At 41.2% G+C, this 21,481-nt stretch overlaps 1 protein-coding gene across 6 annotated transcripts in view; it reads left to right on the top strand.

The window, feature by feature from the left end:
* Nucleotides 1-3,987: 3,987 nt before the first annotated feature.
* SYNCRIP (synaptotagmin binding cytoplasmic RNA interacting protein) overlaps nucleotides 3,988-21,481 on the top strand; it is a 24,865-nt gene continuing 7,371 nt past the window's right edge. For 5 of the 6 annotated variants that reach the window (XM_064508752.1, XM_064508751.1, XM_064508750.1 and 2 more), the window contains exons 1-10: nucleotides 3,999-4,132; nucleotides 5,469-5,628; nucleotides 6,531-6,649; nucleotides 6,834-6,941; nucleotides 8,700-8,813; nucleotides 8,923-9,099; nucleotides 14,023-14,158; nucleotides 15,010-15,215; nucleotides 18,821-18,970; nucleotides 20,261-20,382. In XM_064508752.1, coding sequence (XP_064364822.1) covers nucleotides 5,481-5,628; nucleotides 6,531-6,649; nucleotides 6,834-6,941; nucleotides 8,700-8,813; nucleotides 8,923-9,099; nucleotides 14,023-14,158; nucleotides 15,010-15,215; nucleotides 18,821-18,970; nucleotides 20,261-20,382 — 1,280 coding nt within the window. In that variant the 5' untranslated portion in view covers nucleotides 3,999-4,132; nucleotides 5,469-5,480. Of the gene's footprint in view, nucleotides 4,133-5,468; nucleotides 5,629-6,530; nucleotides 6,650-6,833; nucleotides 6,942-8,699; nucleotides 8,814-8,922; nucleotides 9,100-14,022; nucleotides 14,159-15,009; nucleotides 15,216-18,820; nucleotides 18,971-20,260; nucleotides 20,383-21,481 lie in introns of all 6 variants that reach the window. The other variant, XM_064508753.1, reaches the window with a different exon arrangement.

Below are 21,481 nucleotides of genomic sequence, written 5' to 3'. Positions count from 1 at the left end.
TGGGAGAACCCCATTCTTCTCTGGCAGGTTGGTTCTCTGCCTATAACTTCATCTGGGGAAAAATATTTAGCAGTGTGCAGGTGATTTCAACCTCAAAGGCTCTGAAGTGCAAGGTGTTAAAGATGCCAAATCCACCTTGCAGAGTAAGAAGAATTAAAAATTAGTGAAAATTGGGTGACCAGTTTTGGTAGAGAATTAATCTCTCTAAATCTTAATAAACACCAATTAGTGAGTGGATAAAGTTGTATTTGTGAAGATCAGAATAACTAACCTAATCACTGGATCTGTAAACATCCTTTATTTGCTGCTTTTGTGCCCCGACATAATTGGAAGTACTAACTGCATAAAGTGAAGTGTTTGAAGAGTTAGCAGGATCAAAGATATACAGCCCTAGAAAGAGTTTAAATAAATGAGGAATAAGCTTGATATTAATCAGGTTGTTACATCTGCCTAGTTTTGGCAAAGGAAGATAATGTATGAAAAATATAATAGGAAAGAATATTGAAAGAAAATATTACCATCACTTAAGTTTAGTCTTTTTTGCTGGAACAATGTGACAATTTAGATCATAAGTTGCATTTTAAAATGGGAGAACTCAAATGTGAAATTTTGGGGGGAGAAATAACTTTTTAATATCTGATTTACTGGCTCAGTCCTATACTTTTGTATGCATATACCTGATTTATATTTGTCTCCTGGTTTGTTTCTGACTTGCATTCTTCTGTTAATGTGCACAGGCCTTACCCAGACCTTGTATTTTTAACTTGATCAATCCATCTTTTAAGAACTAGAGTCTGACTGATAAAAATGAAAAATTAAGTGGACTTCAATGTTACTTATTTTACAAAGGATCCTACAGGGCAAGCAGGCTAGTGACCAAGTGTGTGTTGCATGGAGTAACTGCAGACTTGGTTTCTTTCCCTAGGTTAAATATCCATATAATACATTACTGTGTACTTGGCAGCCTTACCAAGGAGACTTGGGGCTAGGAATGGATTGGGAAATGTATTATTCTGAAACCCCAAGAGCAGCTAATGCATTTCAGAATTGTGTTGTGACAGACCAAGCACAGGGGGCTCATAATACTACTACAAGCAGTGATAATGCTGTGATTAGTGATCCACCCTTCTAATACTATGTAGCTGGTGTTTTTCATAGCTCAGATATAACTAATTATACCAGTGAACTTAAATATGTAAGTTTGCTCATGGAAGGAATGCCATCGTAATAGGCATCATAGAAACTAAAGGTAAGATTCCTGTTGATTCTCCTAGGTTTTTCATTCCTTGTTGTTTAGGGTATAATTTTTAAACTATCAGTAGACCAAAAGCAAAAATTAGAATTTACTTTAAATTTGTGGTGATCAAATTCAGTTTACTTTTCACTGCTTTATCTATGCAACTCTTCTGTTAGTCCTGTTGTAATCACTGGTTTTACAATAGACAGCAGGGAGGGTCAGATGTAGAGCTGTGAATTCAGAGGAGCTCATAGGATGTTGCAATAGGGCTAAAAGCAGGAAGGGATTCATTTAAAAAAAATCTAAGAATTAACACAACTTTTGTTGTTGTGAGAAGCAGTCAAACTTTCAAGCATATGGAGTGAAACCTTGAAAATCCAAGTCACAAAATAACAGTATCTGCTGCAAACATTTGCGGTGTGGTGAAGTTCCTAGTAGATGTTCTACATGATTAAAAAAAACATTTTCTGATTTCCAGGCTCTCTTCCTGGGCATGCTGCTTCTTTCTGTCCTACTGATATTAGGGCTAATAACTGGGCTATAGTTAGAGGAACTCCATGTGAGACTTTGCTTCCTCCTTTCTGCATAAAAAAAATCAAAGCATTGAATAGCTGTGATTTAAACAAGGGTGCAAATCTGCACTTCCCTTTTCCTCCATAAAAGAGAAAATAATAAAAATCTGAGGATAAGGCAAGTGCATAGAAGTTATTTTCTCTTGGGGATAAAAGGGCCTGAAAGTGGGAATTACTTTCTTGGCAGTCTGTCCTTCTGTAGGCAGTCAGATCCCCTAACTGAAAACTTATGAAACACTTTACTAGTAGTTTGAAAGAACTAATGCATTTATGAAATACAGATATTATTCTGGCTCAAGTCTGTATAGTAAAAATCTGTTTGCTGAAATCCCTTCTGTAAGTGTATGAAAATGTTTTAATGTGATGTTTTCACTCAAAACTACTCTCCAAATGTGATTTGTAGATGGCACCCATATTGCCCAGCTGATAGCATTTTGGGGGAAAAAATCATTTTTGAAGGACACAAATATTCACATTTATTATTAAAAAAATATGATTAGTGAAAACTTGTGTGGTATTTTTAAAAATTAGGGTTTTTTTACTGAAATGTTTTTTCAGGAAGTAATTTTTCATTTTCAAAAACTTCTACAACACTGGGGGAGGGTTGAGTAAAAATGGATTTTTAATAGCTTTCAATTTATCAGCAGTAATATGTGATTGTGTACAGCTGTCTTATTTGTTGTTTCAGGATAGCCTCTGAGGAGGTTGAGGTTTTCTAATGATATCTTACTGGATCAAATACTTAAGACTGGTGTCACTGAATACCAGCTGTATGTTTCACTTATATATGCACTAATGTGAGTATTTGTTGACAATGAGCTTATGCTGTAATTGTCTGTTTGCTGCACTGTGCAGATTTAAGGATTTTTAATGCACTGGAGATACTGAAGGTGTTTGGCTGGGCTAAGGGGCAGCAGTAGTTCACTAACTTCTTTGTTGCTGAGCTGCCTTTGAGGAAATGAGTAATATTTTGTGTGCCTCCTGCCTTCTTTTTGCTGTCTTTATCTGGAATACAGGTCTTGGCGAGCTTATTGGGTTGGTTCCCAAGCCTCCTCTGTGAGGCTTGGAAAGGGGACTTGTTGGGAATGCAAATTCAAAAGGGTGCAAAACAGATCTCAAAAGGGCCACTTGATATTGTTGCACCTTCTGCTTCAGTCAGCATTAAAAAGTTAAATCAGAAGTTAATGGCCTCCTAAAGGGAGGGTACCCCTTGCCTGGAAGTAAACGATACCCTGCTTAAAGGCCTGCACCTGCAGGTGACATTTCGGGCGAGCTGTGTGAAACCCAAATCGGCGCCAGGCTTCACTCATCCCTGTCCAGGCAGCCGCCCCCGTGGCGCTGTCCCACACCCCTAGAGCGGGGGATTTAACCCCCATTTTCCAAGCGTGGCGGCTTGGGAAGTTCCGTTGCCTCAAGCCGCTCGCTCCGCGCGACCGTTAGAGCCGTTAGGACGGGGGGCGGGACGGGGGGGGGGGGGCAATCGGGGGGGGGAGGAAAGCCCCGCAGCGCCTCCTCGGGGGGCTCGGCCGTGTGCGGGAGCGGCCAGGCGCCGGCCGGCGGCCACACAAAGCGCCGCGCCGCTCCGCTCCGCTCCCTTTGTCTGCGTGGCTTTGTCTCCCTCGCGGGCCGGGGCCTCCCCGCCGGCGGCCGCGCGCGGTCCCCTTTGTGCCACCTGCGCACCGTGGGAACGGCCGCCCGCTCGCTCGCCCAATCCGCGCCCAGCGCGCCGCGCCGCGCCCGCACAGGTGCAAGGGCGGTGCGCGAGGCGCCGGGCGAGCCCCGCGCCCTCCCTTCCCCGCGCCGCTGCAACCTCCCCGCCCGGCCGCGGAGCCTGCGCGTGCGCGAGCGCCGCGCGCCCCCGCTCACTCACGCTCCGCCTGTGTTGGGGGGGCGGCGCGCGCCGCTCTCCACAGAACGCCGGGCGCTCGGCGGGGAGGGAGGGAAGGGGCGGGGCCCTCGGGCGCGCGCGCGCGCGCGCGGGAGGGGGAGGGCGGGGTCGTCGGGCGCGCGCGCGCTGGTGGCCCGGCGGGCGGGGCGAGGCGATAACCCTTGCGGAGCTGCCTGGGAGACCCCGGGTTTGGGGCTGCGCCAGCGCGCGCGGCGCCTCCTCCTCCTGCCCGCCGCCCCCCCCGCGCCGAGTGGAAGGGGCTGGGGTTGGTGCCAGCAGCGGCGTGAGCGCTCGAGCGGCCGCCATTTTACGCCAGCTCCAGCACACTGTCCGGACACACCGAGGGAGCGGAGAAGGGGGGCAGCTCCTCAGCACGCCGAGCCGCCAGCCGCGCCCCGAACCCCTTCGCACGGCGTATCACCCCTGCAGCCGCAGGTCAGAGGCCGGGCGCCCGCGGGCGGGCCGGCGGTCTCGCTCTCGCCGCGGCCGCGGCTCGCAGCGGCGGCAGCCGCCCGCGGGAGCGGGGTGGGAGCGGGCCGGGCCCGGGGCCGGGCGGGATCGCGGGCTGGGCAGGGCGGGCGGGCGGCGCACGCCGAGGCCCTGCAGCGCTGTCGGGCCGGGGCCCGGCCGCCGGGCGCTGCCGATGGGCGGAGGAGCTGGCTGCCGTCGTGGCTGCCGCTGCCGGGCGGGGGGCGGCCGAGCTGGGCCGGTGCCCGCGCGCTAGGCCCGGCGGCTGGCCGGCCCTGGGGAGGCGGCGGCGGCGGCTGTGCCCGCGCGGGGCGCGTGGCGCCCGCTCATTGTCCTGCCGGCTCCGCCGCCCCATTCATTGCCCGAGAGGGGCCGGGGGCGCCGCTCCGCAGCGGGGCCGGCCGCCGCCGCCGCGGGGCCCGGCGTGCGCGCGGAGCGGCGGCGGCGGCGGGGTCTCGCGCGCCCCGGTCACGTCGCGGGGCGGCGGCGCCTCCCGGCGGGGCCCGCATTGTTCCGGGGAGAGGTGCGGGCGGGGGGCGGCGGCGGGGCCGGGAGGCGCCGCGGGCCGAGTGGTGAAATCGGGCCCGGCGTGTTGCAACGCTCTCTGGGGGGAATAGGGCGAGAGGTGGGGAAGGGCCGGGGCGCGGGTGGGGGCGCCGCTCCTGCTGCGGGAGTGTGGCGGGGAGGGGGGAAGTCGGTCACTGGAGGAAGTTGTAGGACATCTGAACGCGCAGAGCACGTGTTTCCAGCAGGCTCATGGCGGCCGCCGCCGCCGCCGTGGGTGGGTGCGGGCTGGGACGAGCGCTTTGTTCCTCTGGCCGGCACCGGCGCGGAGGCGGGAGGGGATCCCGGAGCGGCGGCCCGCGGCTGGCGGCGGGGGGCGGCGACGGGTGTCAGTGACAGTATCGCGCGGCAGCGGCGGCTGCATGTGGCAGGTTTGCTCTTCCTCCCACCCCCGCCATTGGCTTCTTGCTCCATTTCTAACTTGTTCGGAGCTTCTTAGGGAGTGTTAGAGAGGCAGAGAGAGGGAGGTGAGTCAGTGTGTCTGGCTGGTTTGTGTAAAACCTGCAGTGAGAGCTACCCCACCCCCGCTAGGCAGTGGTGTTAGGGTTTTCCTTTGTGTTAGTGCTTCTTTTGAGGAATTCTGTGCACCTTCTGGACCTGAAAGTATCAGGGAAGAGGTCGAAGATGTTTATTTTTATTTTTTGCGAGAATAGAGCAGTCTGTTGCATGTATTGTCACTTGAATCGTTCTGCTTGAAGATAATTTTAGCTTAATTATGATGCTTATTGCATTTGAACAGATATCTGGAAACATGGCTACTGAACATGTTAATGGGAATGGTACTGAAGAGCCCATGGATACTTCTGCTGCAGTTACCCATTCTGAGCATTTCCAGACATTGCTTGATGCTGGTTTACCACAGAAAGTTGCTGAAAAACTAGATGAAATTTACGTTGCAGGTAAGATGCAAAACTTGCAAAACCACACTTTACAATATTTTATTGGATTCTGCTGTCTTTGGGCTAAAATAGCAACTTTTTGTGGTTTCCAAAAGTATGGGGACTGCAGTCTTACCAAAATCTATGGATTTTTTTTTTTTTACTCAGTACTTTAATTTCTCAGAGTTTTTTTCAGAGAAAAGTCTTGGGCCAGGTCACTTGGGTTGAGGGGTGGGAAAGAGGAAAAGTATGCATGCAACCATAGCAACAGCTGTAATAGGCAACAGATGATTTTTAGAAGGAGTAGGTGATGTGGTCTTAGTGCATCTGTGCAGTAGTTTTAGATAGCTGAAGCTTTGGTAGTCATCTGCTGTTGGAAATGATACTTAGTGATGTCGCATTTGAGCTTATGGATGCAAAGGATATCGTGTCTGTCAGGCATAGTATACCTTGCTTTTTTTTTTTTTTAAGTTTGCTTTTTTTTTTCTCTCTCTTTATTTTGGATTGTGGTTGTCATTTTTAGTGCTGTAGTTTTTATGGCCTTTACAGTCTTCTCTCAAAATGTATCAAGTTACCATTGCTAGTCAAGCTTAAGTCAGGTTTTGATGGATCCTTCTGTATTCAGCTTCAGGATACTGAAAATAAACTTGGCCTGTGTAACATCTGGGTTTCACAGAAGCCAAATGGAAACGTAAATGCAGTAACACTTGTTCTGAATCTTTATGGCACTTCTTTATGATAGAAAAATGTTGATTACATAAAAATTTTTAACTCGAAGAGGAATAAGTGGTTTCTTAGGTATAGTAACTTACGTTACTCAGTGATTGGTTTAGGGGTCACTGAAATGTGTTAGATGCGTTAAATATGGTTACACAGAGATTGTTGCCCATGTATAATGAGTAATTTTTTTTTCTTTTCTCTAGGGCTAGTTGCACATAGTGATCTAGATGAAAGAGCTATTGAAGCTTTAAAGGAATTTAATGAAGAAGGTGCATTGGCAGTGCTTCAGCAGTTTAAAGACAGTGATCTCTCACATGTTCAGGTAATGTTAAGCAATTTAGAATATAATTGTTGAGGGACAAACTGCTAGTAGACTGGCAAGAGGTTTGCTTAAGTCTCTTCAGTGATCCATATGTGATATGTAAAACACACTGTTTTAGTTCAAGGCAAAATTAGATTCTGGCTTGTCATATTTGCAGAACTGAAGATTAATGCATCTTTTGCAGAACAAAAGTGCCTTTTTATGTGGAGTCATGAAGACATACAGGCAGAGGGAAAAACAGGGGACCAAGGTGGCAGATTCTAGCAAAGGACCAGATGAGGCAAAAATTAAGGTAGGTGCCTAAAATGTATAAGGTATACAATATATGTATGGCTTTTCAAGCTGTTGTGACTGATGCCTTAATTCTTTGGGAACTGTGCTTTCCTAGTAAAGGCTATTTTAGATTTATATCATTATTAGGTTCTTTTTTGCATATTGGTCTTATACTTCATCTTTTTCAAGAGGAAACTGAATATACTGTTAATTATTGGAACTGAATGTATACAGAAGTGAAAGACTCAAAAAATATTTTACACTTGTACACTGAAGTATGCCACTTGCTGAAACAGTTTTACTATTTCACAGTAAAAGTTTCAGGAAACTTGTCAGCATAGCACTTTGACTGTGTTCAAAATTCTTAACTTCAGTTATTGGTCTGGGTGTCCTCTCATCACCCCCATTCAGACTTAAGGTAACTGAGAAGTAGGGAGAAGATAATGTGTGTCTGAAAAGAACAGACTAGAGGATTTAGGGTTCAGCCTGTTCTTATGTCATTGTACAGTTTATGAAAACTGTATGCAGAATTGTCTTAATAATGGTCACATTATTATTTCTTGGTATCAGTCTTCTGATATGTGGTTTGTGTCTTGGGAGTTACATACTACTGTTCGTGTTAAGTTTTATGATAGTAAGTTTATTCAAGCTTAAGGGAAAACCATCTAAGCATGCTTCGTTGATGTCTTAGAAAAGTGAGAGAATCTTTCATCTTTAATTTTTTGTGCGTAAAGTGCAAACTGACTGTGTGAAAATACTACAAGTAGCTGTAGCTTACAAAACTAAAAAGTCTTTTTTTTTCTTTTTTTTCTCCTCCTGTCTTTGAGGGTTGAATGCCATGAATTGTAAATTCCAGTAAGCTGACATGGGTTCCGGTCACCATCACATAAAATACATTGACTAACTTAAAATGAAGACTACATTGACTCACTTAAAATAGCTTTTACTGCTGATGGCTAAAGCATTTAAAAACTTGTTTCGCAATTTTCAGGTTGTGAAGTTATTATTAACTCTTGATTATAATTGTTTAATATGCTGTTTCCTTGTGCATAGGTTTAGTTTGTTTGTCGTACAAAATTACTAAGACAGAGTAGTTCAGAAGAGTTTCTCGTTACATATTTGAATACCTAATGTCTTCTAACATTTTTAATCAGTAGTGTATATGTATGTGTATGCAGTGGTCCTAGTGAAAATAAGCTGTGCTGGGTTGCTGAATGTGTCCACGAGGAATTTGAGATATATAGAGAGGGACAGGATAGGAGAAAGTAAGTAGTATTACCACTTCAGTGGTGGGGTACCTGAAGCAGTAAGAACAGTGTTCCAGGAGTGTAAGCACTTAAACATGTGTTCTTTACTTCACACTTATGAGTAATCTCATTAAGTGAAGGGAACTTCTGTGCATAAATGTTTGCAGGATTGGGCATGCCAAAACAAGAAGTGACTCGGACTGTTAAGAACTTCCTAATTAAAGGGAAGCTTGCTATTCTTTTACTTGGCGCTTTTTTCCTTTTTTTTTGGAGGGGTACGAAAATAAAGGAATCAGGAAGCCTCCATGTGAACCTCTAATTTTCTGACAATGTTTCTTTACCTGGCAGTATTAATAGTTGTTTTGCAAGTTTCTTGTTGAAATATTAGCAGTCGGCTTGTTTGCATGTGAGAGTTTTAAAGCAGTACAGTTTAAGTGGAATTATAAGCATATCTGTTGTTTGTGAATGAAGTGTGTCTAAATGAGCTGAATTGGTTTATGATTTTTAAAATTTAAGTCTCTTATTTGAAGGCACTCTTGGAGAGAACAGGCTACACTCTTGATGTCACTACTGGACAGCGAAAGTATGGTGGACCTCCTCCAGAGTCTGTATATTCAGGACAACAACCTTCTGTTGGTACAGAGGTAAGGAGAAGGAGGTCTTTATGTAAATGTAGTCATATTTATTGGGCATATTCGTTTGTTTTTGTTTGTTTTTTTTTTTTACAAGTTATGCTATATATGTCTGTTGTAGATATTTGTGGGCAAGATTCCAAGAGACTTATTTGAAGATGAGCTTGTTCCATTATTTGAGAAAGCTGGCCCTATATGGGATCTTCGCTTAATGATGGATCCATTAACTGGTCTAAATAGAGGATATGCTTTTGTCACTTTTTGTACTAAAGAGGCAGCTCAGGAGGCTGTTAAACTGGTAAGTTTTCTTATTTGTATTTTTCTTTTTTCTTTCTTTTTTTTTTTTTTTTTTTTTAAACACTCTGGCTTCTAAGCAGCTGTCCTCATCCTAGTGCTTAACTGCTTAAGAGGAAACTATGTCATTATTGGGTCATTCCATAAGTGTCCACTAGGTGTTTTTAAATATTTCTATAGAATTCTATGTATAAATGGTTACTGGCCATATTACGGACAAGGAGGAAAAAAAGAAGTTGGTGTACTGCTGCTTGTTCCAGTTAGATGAGCTTGTATTCTTAACAAAAGTCGTATTAGCAGTAGTGACTTTTGATCTGTCTGCTTTTTGAATGAGTTTTGGAGAGAAGTGCTTTTCTTTTTCTTTTCTTTTCTTTCTTTTTTTTTTTTCTTCCCTCTGCTCCAAAAGAGTTGGTCAGGTTTATATGACTTCAGATTTGCTTGTGCACCAGCAGAGGGCCCCACACTGGAAAAGGCTTCTAAAGTCATGGAATTTTGTAAGATAGTTCAGATGGGAAATAATTGCTTTAGGCTGTTAAGGTCTATTCTGTCTATTGCAACTTTCTGGGAAAATGACAGAAAATCTGCCATGTTAAAGAACATTTTATCTGTTTTAGGCAGAGGTGTGAAATAGTTTGATAGGGGGAATAGGCCACTCTTAATAAGCTTTCCAGGTTTTATGCATGAAGCCTCCATCATTTAAAAACAAACCAAAACCCACTAATATCCTGCCACTACCCCCTTGTTTTTCTAGTGAAGTGGAATTTGAATTCTTTGAGCAAGTTATTACTGCGTTGATATGGGTGAGATCACAGTGCATGGTAGGACCCTCAAGAGTGCTAAGCGTACTAATTCTGAGGTATATTGATATAGCGAGATTTAAATATGAGTTTTGGAATAAGGTGTGTCTCTTGGATCGTTAAGGTGGCTTGTTGATGTATTCTTAACAGAAGTCAATTGTGGAGACAAAGTGAAGATGGGGCTTTTTTAAGCATTAAACTTTTTAAGAAGTTAAATTTTTTTAAGAACTTCTGGTGTTCCTGTGTACAATCAAAATATACTTGGCACGATTCAGCTTTGTGTATCCGTTTGTGCCCTTTTGTTGTCAACTTAGCTATTCATCTCTTGCAGGAACTCTGCAGAGTAGTGCACATGACTTAGAAGAGTAAAACAAATCAAATATATTTTCAGAGGCACCTAGTAGACAAATCAAAAGAAATTTTTCTTTAGCTTAATTTTGCTGAATGCTCTTAAGGGTTTGAAAACTCATTCAGACTGTGCCTCCATAAAAGTAACAGAACAGGTTTTGGCCTCTGTCTTCCACTAAATGATATAAGCGAAGAAATATATATAGCTGAATATTATAGCTGGTCTTTGATATGCAAGAAGAAATAGGGTAAAGTGATGAAGTGTTCTGTTTTTAAGTTAAATAGCCACTGAATGCAGTAGTTAGAAAAAGTGCCGGCAATTTTCAGCCTTATGCTAACCTCTTTGAGGATATGATTCATTCTAAACCAGCTTCTGTGGCATTTGTCAGAGTTTTTGAGTGGTTTTATCAGTATTTGGCTGGCTAGTTTTTTGTGTTAAAAGTTTTCCAGAGACAAGTGTGTCTCAGAGTGATCTGCAAGAGTACCGGCAAGGCAGAGCTGCAGAGACCTGTTGAAAATCTTGTGTCCATCGCTTGTGCATGCATGGGAGAGGCTGCTGAAATTCTCTTTGGAATTGCTGGTTCCTTCTTCCTTCCTGTATTTTAACAGCCAGTACTCTTTTTGAGACTATGTCTAATCTTCTGATGTGTAGACAACTTGTTTCCCAACTTTCTGGACCCACTGGGATGGGAGTTTTGCTGTTATTTCCCATCCTCCCAAAAGCTCTGGGGGGGGGGGGGGAAGCTCAGAGCTTCTGAAATATAGCAAAAATGTGATGAATAAAAATCTCTGCATTGCTTGTAGGCTTCTGAATGTTAATAAAAAAGACAGATCGGAGATTTTGTCAAAACCCAGACAGCAGCAGAGAATAAACTGAGCTGTCTTCAGGCTCTAGCAGTTAGCATAGCAGTACTTCACATGATTCATCTTTGGATGGCTGCTCTATCATCCACAAATTTTAAGACACCACCACAGAAGAGTGAACTAAAATTCTGAATAAACTTAATGTTGGCTTGTCTTATTCACTAGCCAGAGAAATTTTCCCAGTTGAAAGATTCAAGCCCTCATTTTGTTTATGCATAGCTCTAACATCTTAAAAAAACAGAGAACTCCCTAAATTTTGTTTGAAATACCTTTGGGGCTGTGCTTGAGACAAAGTGGAATGATGCTGTGGCCTCATACTGAGAAGACTTATAGATACTAACAGCAGTTAATTTTATGTTCAGTGCTTACTCTGATGCGTGCTTGGCCCTCTCTCCCCCACCCGTTCCTCCATGCTGGTTAAGTTGGAAGTGGCATCTCTTTTTACACAAGCACTGTCTGTAAGAAATCAGCTCTGACAGTACTTTTTCCCTGTTGGCATGCTTGTGTTTAACTTCTGTTGTAAACTGTCTGAATTAGGAGTTATGGTCCCACTTGTATTCCGCACACGTGTTCAGTTTCCCGTTCTACTGCTTCATATTGTTACAGATTTTGCTCTGGTAACAGATTTTTGAGTGCTTAGATTTAGTGTAGATAGACACAGGTACAACAGTTGGGTGGTGAAGTTTGTAGGAAAACACACTGTTGTTATAGTTTTCACTGTTTTTGACTAGAGCAAGTAAAAGTTTGATCAAAGTGTAGATACAGCTGAATTACGCAGATATGCATATTAAATAGTTTGCCAGCTACACATAGCACTGTAACTTGCTGTTTGCTGCTGAAAATAAACTAAAACTGCTGGCAAAAGTTTTAAGTGGGTACAGTGACAAAACAGACTTCATGTATACTTTGACCCATTGTTTGCAAGTCAGTTCTTGAAGAATGTAGCAAAAAAGTCTGTTTCTTTTATAGGGTCTAGAGGGCATTAATGTTTGTGTTACTGACTTTGGGTGTTGATTCAATAGTGATGGGTCAGAGAAGCATTATACTGACCTTGCTACTTTGGTAGCCTTACTCCTTTTTGGCACTTTATCCAAATCACGATTTGGGCTTGTACACGTTTAATCTTAGTTTATAGCTGGTGTGCGAATAAATTACCTAAAAAGCACAAACTTTATCTCTAAGAGCACGTAATTCAAGGCATAATTTTGCCTGTGCTGAAAGAAACATGCTGTGAAAAGCAATGGTTAACATATTGAAGTGTGAAAGAACTATTACGAACTACTGTAAATGTGGAATATAGTAGAAATATATGTATTTTAATTATGGAATGCTGTTTTGTTGTCAGGAGGTTTGTGAGAGGCTCTTCAGTTAAATGTGAAGCCAAACTTTAGTCTTAGATTCAATACGAACAGTCAGATAATGTCTTATATTGTAGATGACAGTTGAAGAATAATCAATTTGTGTCTTTTATCCAGACTAATAAATGGTCAGCTTTTTAAGTCATGCACTGTGTGTTTTTTTAAAAGATTTTTTTGACCTGCTATAATCTGTCTTAAGTTCATGTGTGTGTGTGCTTATCAGTGTCATAATTGTAAAATGTATACAGTCTTCCTGTGCCGTTCTGTTGCCTCCTTTAAAATTGGTTCTTCCTCTGCAGCATGGGCAACAGATATGCAGACAGAAGTCTTTTACTGTATTTCAATATGCTTTGGGACATATATAACTAGTTGGGAACATGCTTACTCCGGTATGAAGCACAGCTACTTCTCATATATATAGTTTTCATTTTAGCTCACTTTTGATTTAATTGTCTAGCTTTAGTGAAAATTTCAATGTAACATAGCTTGTGTTGTTAATGACAGATAAATGCAAAATGTAAATAAACATAGATCTTCACCCTGATTTTGGTACACAAAGCAATAGGAGGGGTGGGAACACTTGCTTCTGCAGGAACATTTGTCATCAAGAACAGAATTGCTCCTAAACTATAAAGCAAGATCAAATTTGAAGTTATCCTTTTGCTTGTCAATAAAATGTTGACCACAAAACACACTTTCCTAGCTACAGAATTGTCTATTACAGGGCTTTCAGTGGAAAAGTGGTTGATATACCACCAGTTAACATCCCTGCTTCTTATTTGGGTGATGTATATCTGTTCTGCATCTGAATGAAAGGCTTTTTTTTTTTTTTTTTTTTTTTTTTTTTTTTTTTTTTGTCCCTTGAACTTCTGTCTTATTCAGGGCATCTTCTGAATTACCTGTTTTGGGAGAGGGATTTGTACAGAAGTCTTAGGATTTCAAGTCAGTAGAAGGGGTTTTTTTTGGCTGTATACTGTGTTTATGTACACAGTCTGAGTGCTTCAGAAAGAATTTGGCAATTGCTCTTGCACACTGACTGTGGAGGAGACCTAATCATGAATAGTGTGCACGTTTTTTTGTTGTTACTTCTTTTCTCTTGAAGGGAATCTCACTTCTAACATCTGTCTCTTATTACACAAGGTTCAATTTAGGAACTCACAGGTGCAACTTGTGTAGAGCATGTGTAGAGCAACTTGAATTTTTTTTTTCTTCACTGTTGTGACCGGGATTAGCCTTTACCTTGATAACATAGATGCAAGATTCACCTTTTGTGGTTCTATGTGGAAAAAATCTTCCCAGAAAAAACCTCTCTAGACATGTGTATTAGGTAAGGGGCTTGAACAACAAGAGAAAGATAGTTGTTGAGCAAAATTGTGGCGGTTTCTTGGAAAACATGGGTATACTGCAAAACTATTAGTTGAACGTAGCAAGAATGTGTTAAGCTCCTAGGATTTTAATGTATTACTATGTGTTATGATTGCAGAAGGAAAATATTTGGTGTGCTGCTGTTAAAGTGAAAATGATCTGTAACTGATGATTGTTTAATTGTTTTTCTTTCAGTACAACAATCATGAAATTCGTTCTGGAAAACACATTGGTGTATGCATCTCTGTTGCCAATAATAGGCTTTTTGTTGGCTCTATTCCTAAGAGTAAAACCAAGGAGCAAATTGTTGAAGAATTTAGCAAAGTAACAGGTAAGTCAATAACTATGATTTTGAGAGCTGGAGAGATGTAAAACATGATCAGTGATGGACTCTTCACCATCTTTCGGCTTACAGTTGAATGATGACAACTTTGAACTGAGATCACTTAGCTTCTGTCCTGACTTTTAGAATGACTAACTTTAAAAAATTTTACTCTGCTGCAGGCTGAAATATGTGATTACACTGTGTATGCGGTTCCAAGTTTTACATAGAGAATAATAGTCCAGTGTTTAAAATATCCATTCAAAGAAATGGATGGTTCTATAATTTCAATACTAAAGAATATTTTAAACTTTTTTAAAGCAGAATTGAAGCAAGATTGAGAGCATAACTAGTTCTGTGCTTCAGAATTCTTAATGATTTGATAAGGATCTCTTTTTGATAACTGCATATAAGCTGACACAGGTAACATTTTATGGCTTCCTCTGTTACCAAATGATATGCTTGGGTTCCTTGGAGCAACACTAAAATTTTTTACAAGTCTTAAAATCATGCAAGTTTGAGTTCTTGTATTTTTCCATGAATGTCCAAATAATATGGTAAGTGTGTTGTTACTTAAGAGTTTGAGAGGAGAACTGACAAAGCACAACTTTGCGCTATGCTGTCTCTCCTCCATTCAGTGAGAGGAAAGGTACTCTTTCATAGCTACTAAGCCTTTTCCACTATTAAAAATGGAGCCTGTGTTGGGGTAGTGTAAAGTTTCTCTTTGAAAGTGGTGTGTTTTTTGGTTTTTGTTTTTTTTGGAATCACTTGTGAGACACTTCTCAGAAAGATAATCCCCACTTTATACTGCAAATTTATGTATTGAAGCCACATCAAGTAAATGTTTTGCTTAATTTCAGAGGGTCTTACAGATGTCATATTGTATCATCAGCCTGATGACAAGAAAAAGAACAGGGGTTTCTGCTTCCTTGAATACGAAGATCACAAAACTGCTGCTCAGGCCAGACGTAGGTTAATGAGTGGCAAAGTGAAAGTCTGGGGAAATGTCGTTACGGTTGAATGGGCTGACCCTATAGAAGATCCAGATCCTGAAGTCATGGCAAAGGTAATAAAGCAATAAGGGAAGCATGTATTTAGAGTGCCTTGTTCCAAAGTAAGTATCTTCTGATATTAACGTAAGGTAAAATGGCATCTTTGAGCGTTCTTGAATGATAAGCTAAAAATGAGATCATAAAAATATGAATGCATTCTAGAATTGAAATGAATTTAAAGACTCCATTGGCAAGTGTTATTTCCTGCTACCTGAGACAATGCTGAACGTTATTCATGCCAGTGACTAAAATGATATGTATGTTGATATACTTTCTCCCTCATCTGGAAGTAGTGGTAGTGACTCCAAAAGTTGCAGTAGCTCGTGGCTTAATATCTGGTGGCTTGTAGCTTAATATTTGGGAGGAGAGAAGTCTACAGATGATAGCAGAGCAAATCTTAATTATCCTGGAATTGTGTTTTTGTAACTTCAGAAGGGAGGAGACACAAACTGGGATTTTCAAAATTAAGTTTTAGAAGTTATTCCTGAGAAATTAAGCAGTTATATTCATTGGAACTTGTATGTTTAACTCTGTGGTGTTTTTAATTCCTTTAAATGTTAAGAATGGTAATATTCTGGATTTTGAATGTTTTGGTAAAACAAAATTCTGAACTTTGAAATGCGTCATAACAGTTTTGTTATGTATGTGTAATATTTTGCCACAAAAACAGTTTTAGCCCTTAGATAAAGCCCAGCCCTATTTTTTTCAGTTAGGTTGTGTAGCTGAGTTATTTAATGCAAGCTCATAGCTAGTCCATGTCCTTATCTCTTTCTCTTTGCTTGCTTTTCATCTATGCTTTTTCTCTCATCTGAGACATGTCACTTGCTGGGGTCCTACTTGGATGGACCTAGTAAGATAGCTTGGCTGGAATCTCCTCTTTGGTGAGCCATAAGAGAAAAGGTCTAGGGGTGGGGGCTCATTTTAGGAAAAAGCTGCTTTTGAAATGCAGGTATTACAGAAGCTTTTGGACTACCCTGTCTGCAGTCTCTATCCTTGTTTTTGCTTGCCTGGCATCGTAGACTGTCAGCAGCAGGGAAGAGTCTTGCAGGTAAAGTTTTTCTAAGGTGGTATTTCCTCCATATGGCAGCTTTTCCATCAGATCAGTTTCTTGGCTCAAAGAGAAGTGTCCTAATCCAGCAAAATGTTAAAATAAATTAGCAGGGACTTCTGCTGACATGGCTGAATAGATAAGTAGGAAGTGATAAGGGACATAATTAGGTATCTTTCAAAAGTAAATTTACAGATGTAGGGAATGAAAGCTAGAGAAATTAAAGCTTTGATAGTGTTTTGGCCTGTTTTGTACGGTTTTTCAGATGTGTTAAACTGCATATTTTATTATCTTGTTTTGTACTTAGAGTGGGACATAAAAACATAAAGGGGAAAACCCCCAAAGTATAGAAAAGGTGCCAAAAATCAGCGTATATACATTTAGTGCTGTATGCCAAAGATGTGGAATGTAGCTTGGGTTGAAGACTTGTTGAAAAAGGGATTATGTGAATGGCAATACTGAGGAAGTAGAAAGTGCCTAGCTTGTGGCTGAAGGCAGAAGTTGAGGGCAAGCAAGCATTGGTAGTGGGTCACTTAACTCATTCTTAGAGTAAGAAAAGGCTCTACTCTGCAGTCTTTTTTGCCCACTTAAAAGTACATTTGCAGAAAATATGATCACATCTACATACACTTCCTGGAAGTGTTAGGCTTACTTTTGGTGGTTTATTGCAGTTTATTCCCTAAGAGGAAGGGCAGCTGAGCTACTACTGCAGTCAGAATAAGATCCCAGGTGCAATGCTAAGGTAGTGATTAGGACAGTTTACTAGAAATTGTTATTACATATGGCTTAAGAAAAATACAGGTTGCCGTTACCACAGAGGCATGTAGGAAGAGCTTGAGGTAGGATGGGAAGAAGCTTTCTGTCTGGAGCTCACTGTGACTCTTTACCATCTCCTGAGAATCACCTACAGTAATTATTGCCAAAGACTAGAGTTGCTACTTTGGATCAGATTTATGATCTGTAGTATCCTTTCTTCCAAACTCTGCATCCCATCCTGGTTCTGGCATAGAGTATGATAAAACTTTACAGAAGTCTGTTCTATTTATTTGTAACTTGATTGCATTAATAATTACTTCTTATGAAACAGGTGCCTGGATTTACTGGGTTCCTATGCTTGGTAGGAGCAGAGAGTATAGCTCTGCTTCAACAAACCGAAGTGTTTTCTTCGGTCCCTTCACACCTTGTTATTTGTGTTGACCTTTGGGATCAGGATTGGGAAGTCAGCGCACCCATGCACCAACCATGTTCACTTGCTTTTGTCACCAGCTAGTGAGAAATTAACGCTGGTAGATGGGATGCAGATGGAAGTCGCAAGTCTTTGCAGCTGACTTGCAGCTGCATTGGTGGTTCCACTTTTGGAAAATAAGACTGTGAGCGTTCTTCGGCAGTAGGACGTGAACATGGTGTTAAGGCATGGTGGCAGCAATATGGAAAGGACTCTCCTGACAAGTAAGAGGTGCTCCTATAAATTGTGAGACTCCTGGATGATATGCAAACATGGTAGCTTGTAGTCATTTATTATAACCTGAATGTGGATGCAAGGCAGGTCTTCAGTTGGTAGCAGCTCAGTATCGTATGTGATTCATGGAGTACAGCATAACTTGCAGACTGTGTAGGTTAACCTCTCTGCTCTGTTAAATAAGGCTTGTCTTTTCTCAGACTGCCCTGTATTTTCTCTTATCTTAAGTGGTTGGTGGTTGACACAACTTTGGATTCTGGTGATGATTTAGTGACTATCAGGCAGTTAAGGCATATCTGAATACTTAAAGATAACCAGTCTTTCTGACCCTACAAGCTGCATACCTGTCTTCATGTGGCTTAAGAGTCCTACTGCATACTCTAGAGAGCTGGGGGGAGGGAACAGATTGTCAGAGTTGTTTGAAGATGGGCGTTCACCAAGGCAGGGACCACATTTGACTTCTGAAAGTCCAGGGGTGACCTGGCAGTGTGGGCCTTAGCATCCCCTTCTGTCTGTCTTCCCTTTCTCAGCTGTGGATTCAGGTCAGTAAACTTGCTCGGGCAAGCTCAGTCTTGCCGTTAGGTATTTGGTGTAGCTGTGGCATGGGAGTCACAAGTCAAAGAGCTCAAGATCTGCAGGCCAGGTCACCTCCAACCTAGATATTACAGTGGTAACTGTTCTGCGGATACCGTAGTAAAAACTTGTCTAAACAATGAAGTGTTTTGATAAGTTAATTATTTTGCGTGTAACCGATCTTGGATGCTGTCTTTTAATTTTGAAAGTGTTCCTGAGTTGAAGCTTGCTGCTAAGATTCTTTTTAATATTAACATAAATTGCATTGATTTTTCAGGATACTATTACTATGTAATCATGTTTAAAAACTGACTTAATAATTCCAGCAGTCAGGAAGGTTTGCAGCCAACTCACGTTGTAAGAATATATATATATTTTTATATATGTGTGTGTGCGTGTCTAATGTGTGTGCGCAGGTGCATGCAGGCATGCACACACGCACACCTTTTCAGCGCTGCCAATAGTAATGATTTGCAAAAGTTATTTTGTATTCAGATCATACTTTTAAGTCTTGATTTTTTTTTAAACTTTGTTTCTAGGTAAAAGTTTTGTTTGTACGCAATCTTGCCAATACTGTAACAGAGGAGATACTAGAAAAGGCCTTCAGTCAGTTTGGAAAACTAGAACGAGTGAAGAAGTTAAAAGACTATGCTTTCATTCATTTTGATGAACGGGATGGTGCTGTAAAGGTAAGTGATGGAGCCTGTAACTTTGTGTGCGTGGAAGTAGTGACTAAACACAATATTTAGTAGCTGTGTGCTTTTAACTTGAGAAGAAGCTTTATCTGGATAAATGTTAAATCATTGTCACTGATAACTTTGTCCTGTATAGGTATCTCCTAGGAAAATGCAGTTGCTAGCTTGAAAACTGGATCTTAGATGCGACTGTCCTAAGTAATTCTGCTGATAAGTATCTCAGATAATCACGTGTTATTATTTATAACTGAAGTGCCAGAAGTTGAATGACTTCTGACCAAATCATCGATAGAATCTAAAGCAGTTTCTTTAGGACGGGTGATAGAAATTTAGGTGATCTTTTTATTTTCTAGGAAAAGAATGACTTCCTTTTTACGGTGTGAAATAAGCACCTTTTCTTTTTGATGAGTGGTGCAGGACAACTGAGTAGTTGTAGTCCCTGGATTTTGTTAGCCTTTTGGTGGTGGTTTCTCTCTTGTCATCTTTTGATAGGAAGGGAAAATGTAATTCCTGCCCTCCCTGTAGTATATATATTGTTTATTTCCTGTGGGATGGTGCAGGATACAGGGGGATTCAGGTGTCCTTATTCATCCAGATGCCTTAAAGCAGATGCTCTAGATGATGGGAAGAATCTCTTCATAGCATGTGTGTTGTGTCAGGGCTCAGCTTTCTAGAGTCTAGAGAGTCCCTAGAAATGGTAGAACCTTTAGGATTCCTCTGCTTTAAATTTATATGTAATATTCACTGTGACCACTGGGAAACGTGTGCTCTCTCGCTCTTTTTTTTGTTTGTTTTTTTAATGTCAGAATGAGCATGTTAAATCCTAATTTCTGGCTTCCAGTAAAATAAGAACTTACTACAAGTAGAATGAAGGAATAAAAACATACACTGATATCTAGCTTTGGTAGTATTTGTGTGTATGCTGATATTAGAATTCATCCTCTACCCCCTTATTGCAAAAGCTGTCCTTTCAGAAGATGGTTCCGTCATTTCGTTAATTGAAAAAGTTTGCCAAGATTGAAGCCAGCAGTTTGCAAAGATTGAATATTACAGTTTTAAGTGGAAGATTTTAAACTGATACATGCAGTCCTGGGTTTGAGAGGCAAGTTAAGAGGAAATGAATAACTCTCCGAAACCCACAATATTATGCTCTTTGACTTAGATTTATATTGTTGTTTTGATTCTGGATAACAAATATTAAAATGCATACTGTAAAGGATAGAGTAAAATAAATTACTTCAGATATGCTTAGAAGTATATTTAAAGTCTGGTTAATTCCTTCAGGCGATGGAAGAAATGAATGGCAAAGATTTAGAGGGAGAAAACATTGAAATTGTTTTTGCTAAGCCACCAGATCAAAAAAGGAAAGAACGGAAAGCTCAGAGACAAGCGGCTAAAAATCAGATGTAAGTGTAAATGCATGCACATATTTTGTGTTACCTCTGAAAGACATGTACAGAATTGGAGCTTTGGGTATTTTAGTAGCTATACTACAGTGTACACACTTTTGGCTTCTCTGAAAATGTTGGATGCATTTAAATTGTTTGCATTTTACATCAGAATTACTGATTTAGTAGTGGTGTTGTTGAGAATTCAGGTCCAGTTTTGCTCAATGTGTGTTTGAGTACCAGAGGAAATGTCCGAAGGTCATGAAACCTGTGTATTTTACACTTTTTCTTCTGAAGTTCATGTACTTCTGCACTAATCTGTCACATGAATGTACTTAGCAACATGTGCTCCTCCCAGCAGGCTTAGAAGAACTGATACAGGACTGGCGTTTAATAATATATCCACTGAAAGGAGGAGCCTCACATTCTTTTTTTGCCAATTCCAGAAGATAGATAAGCTCATGAAGTTTTTAAACTTACACTAATACAGATTTTGCACTAACAGATTTTGAACATGGCAAAAAATGCATGTCTTGCCAGTGTATTTTGTTTAATGTTCTCATATGTTTTTCTTTTCGGATATCTTGTAGCTTTCCTAATCATCTTCCCTCCCCCTCCATATTTCCAAAAATAACTTCTGCCAGTGCTGCTGTGCAGCATCCAAGAAGACAGAATAGCTAGGTTACCAGATTAATACAGACCTCCAGATGGTGACCTAGCATACACATGGAGTTGCTTAAGTTTGCCCTGCTTATAGTTGTCGTAACTTTTTTGGCCCTTTTGTTCTTTTTCTCTGGGCATCTGGCTTTGCCGTAAGCAGTGGATTTCTCTATTGTTTTGGTTTTCTTCTATGCTAGGCCTTTTCAGTTCTGTTTGAATCTTCTGGTGGTAAAAATTCACTTTGTTTCTCTCTGTATATTTTGTATCTTGGCAGAAGCACCATAAACGCTGTTTATCCAATTGCAATGTAAAATACTGTTGGAAGTTGCACAAAGTTACCTCTCAACACAGGGAGTTGTCTGTATGGTTTGGTTTTGTTGTCTGTGGTTGGAGGCATGCTTTTCTCCCATTAAATTTGAGTAATATCAAAAGTCTCTCTATTAGACAAATAGACATG

Source organism: Dromaius novaehollandiae, chromosome 3, assembly GCF_036370855.1.
Source record: "Dromaius novaehollandiae isolate bDroNov1 chromosome 3, bDroNov1.hap1, whole genome shotgun sequence".
Lineage (NCBI taxonomy): Eukaryota > Metazoa > Chordata > Aves > Casuariiformes > Dromaiidae > Dromaius > Dromaius novaehollandiae.
This window is presented reverse-complemented; position numbering and strand designations above follow the sequence as displayed.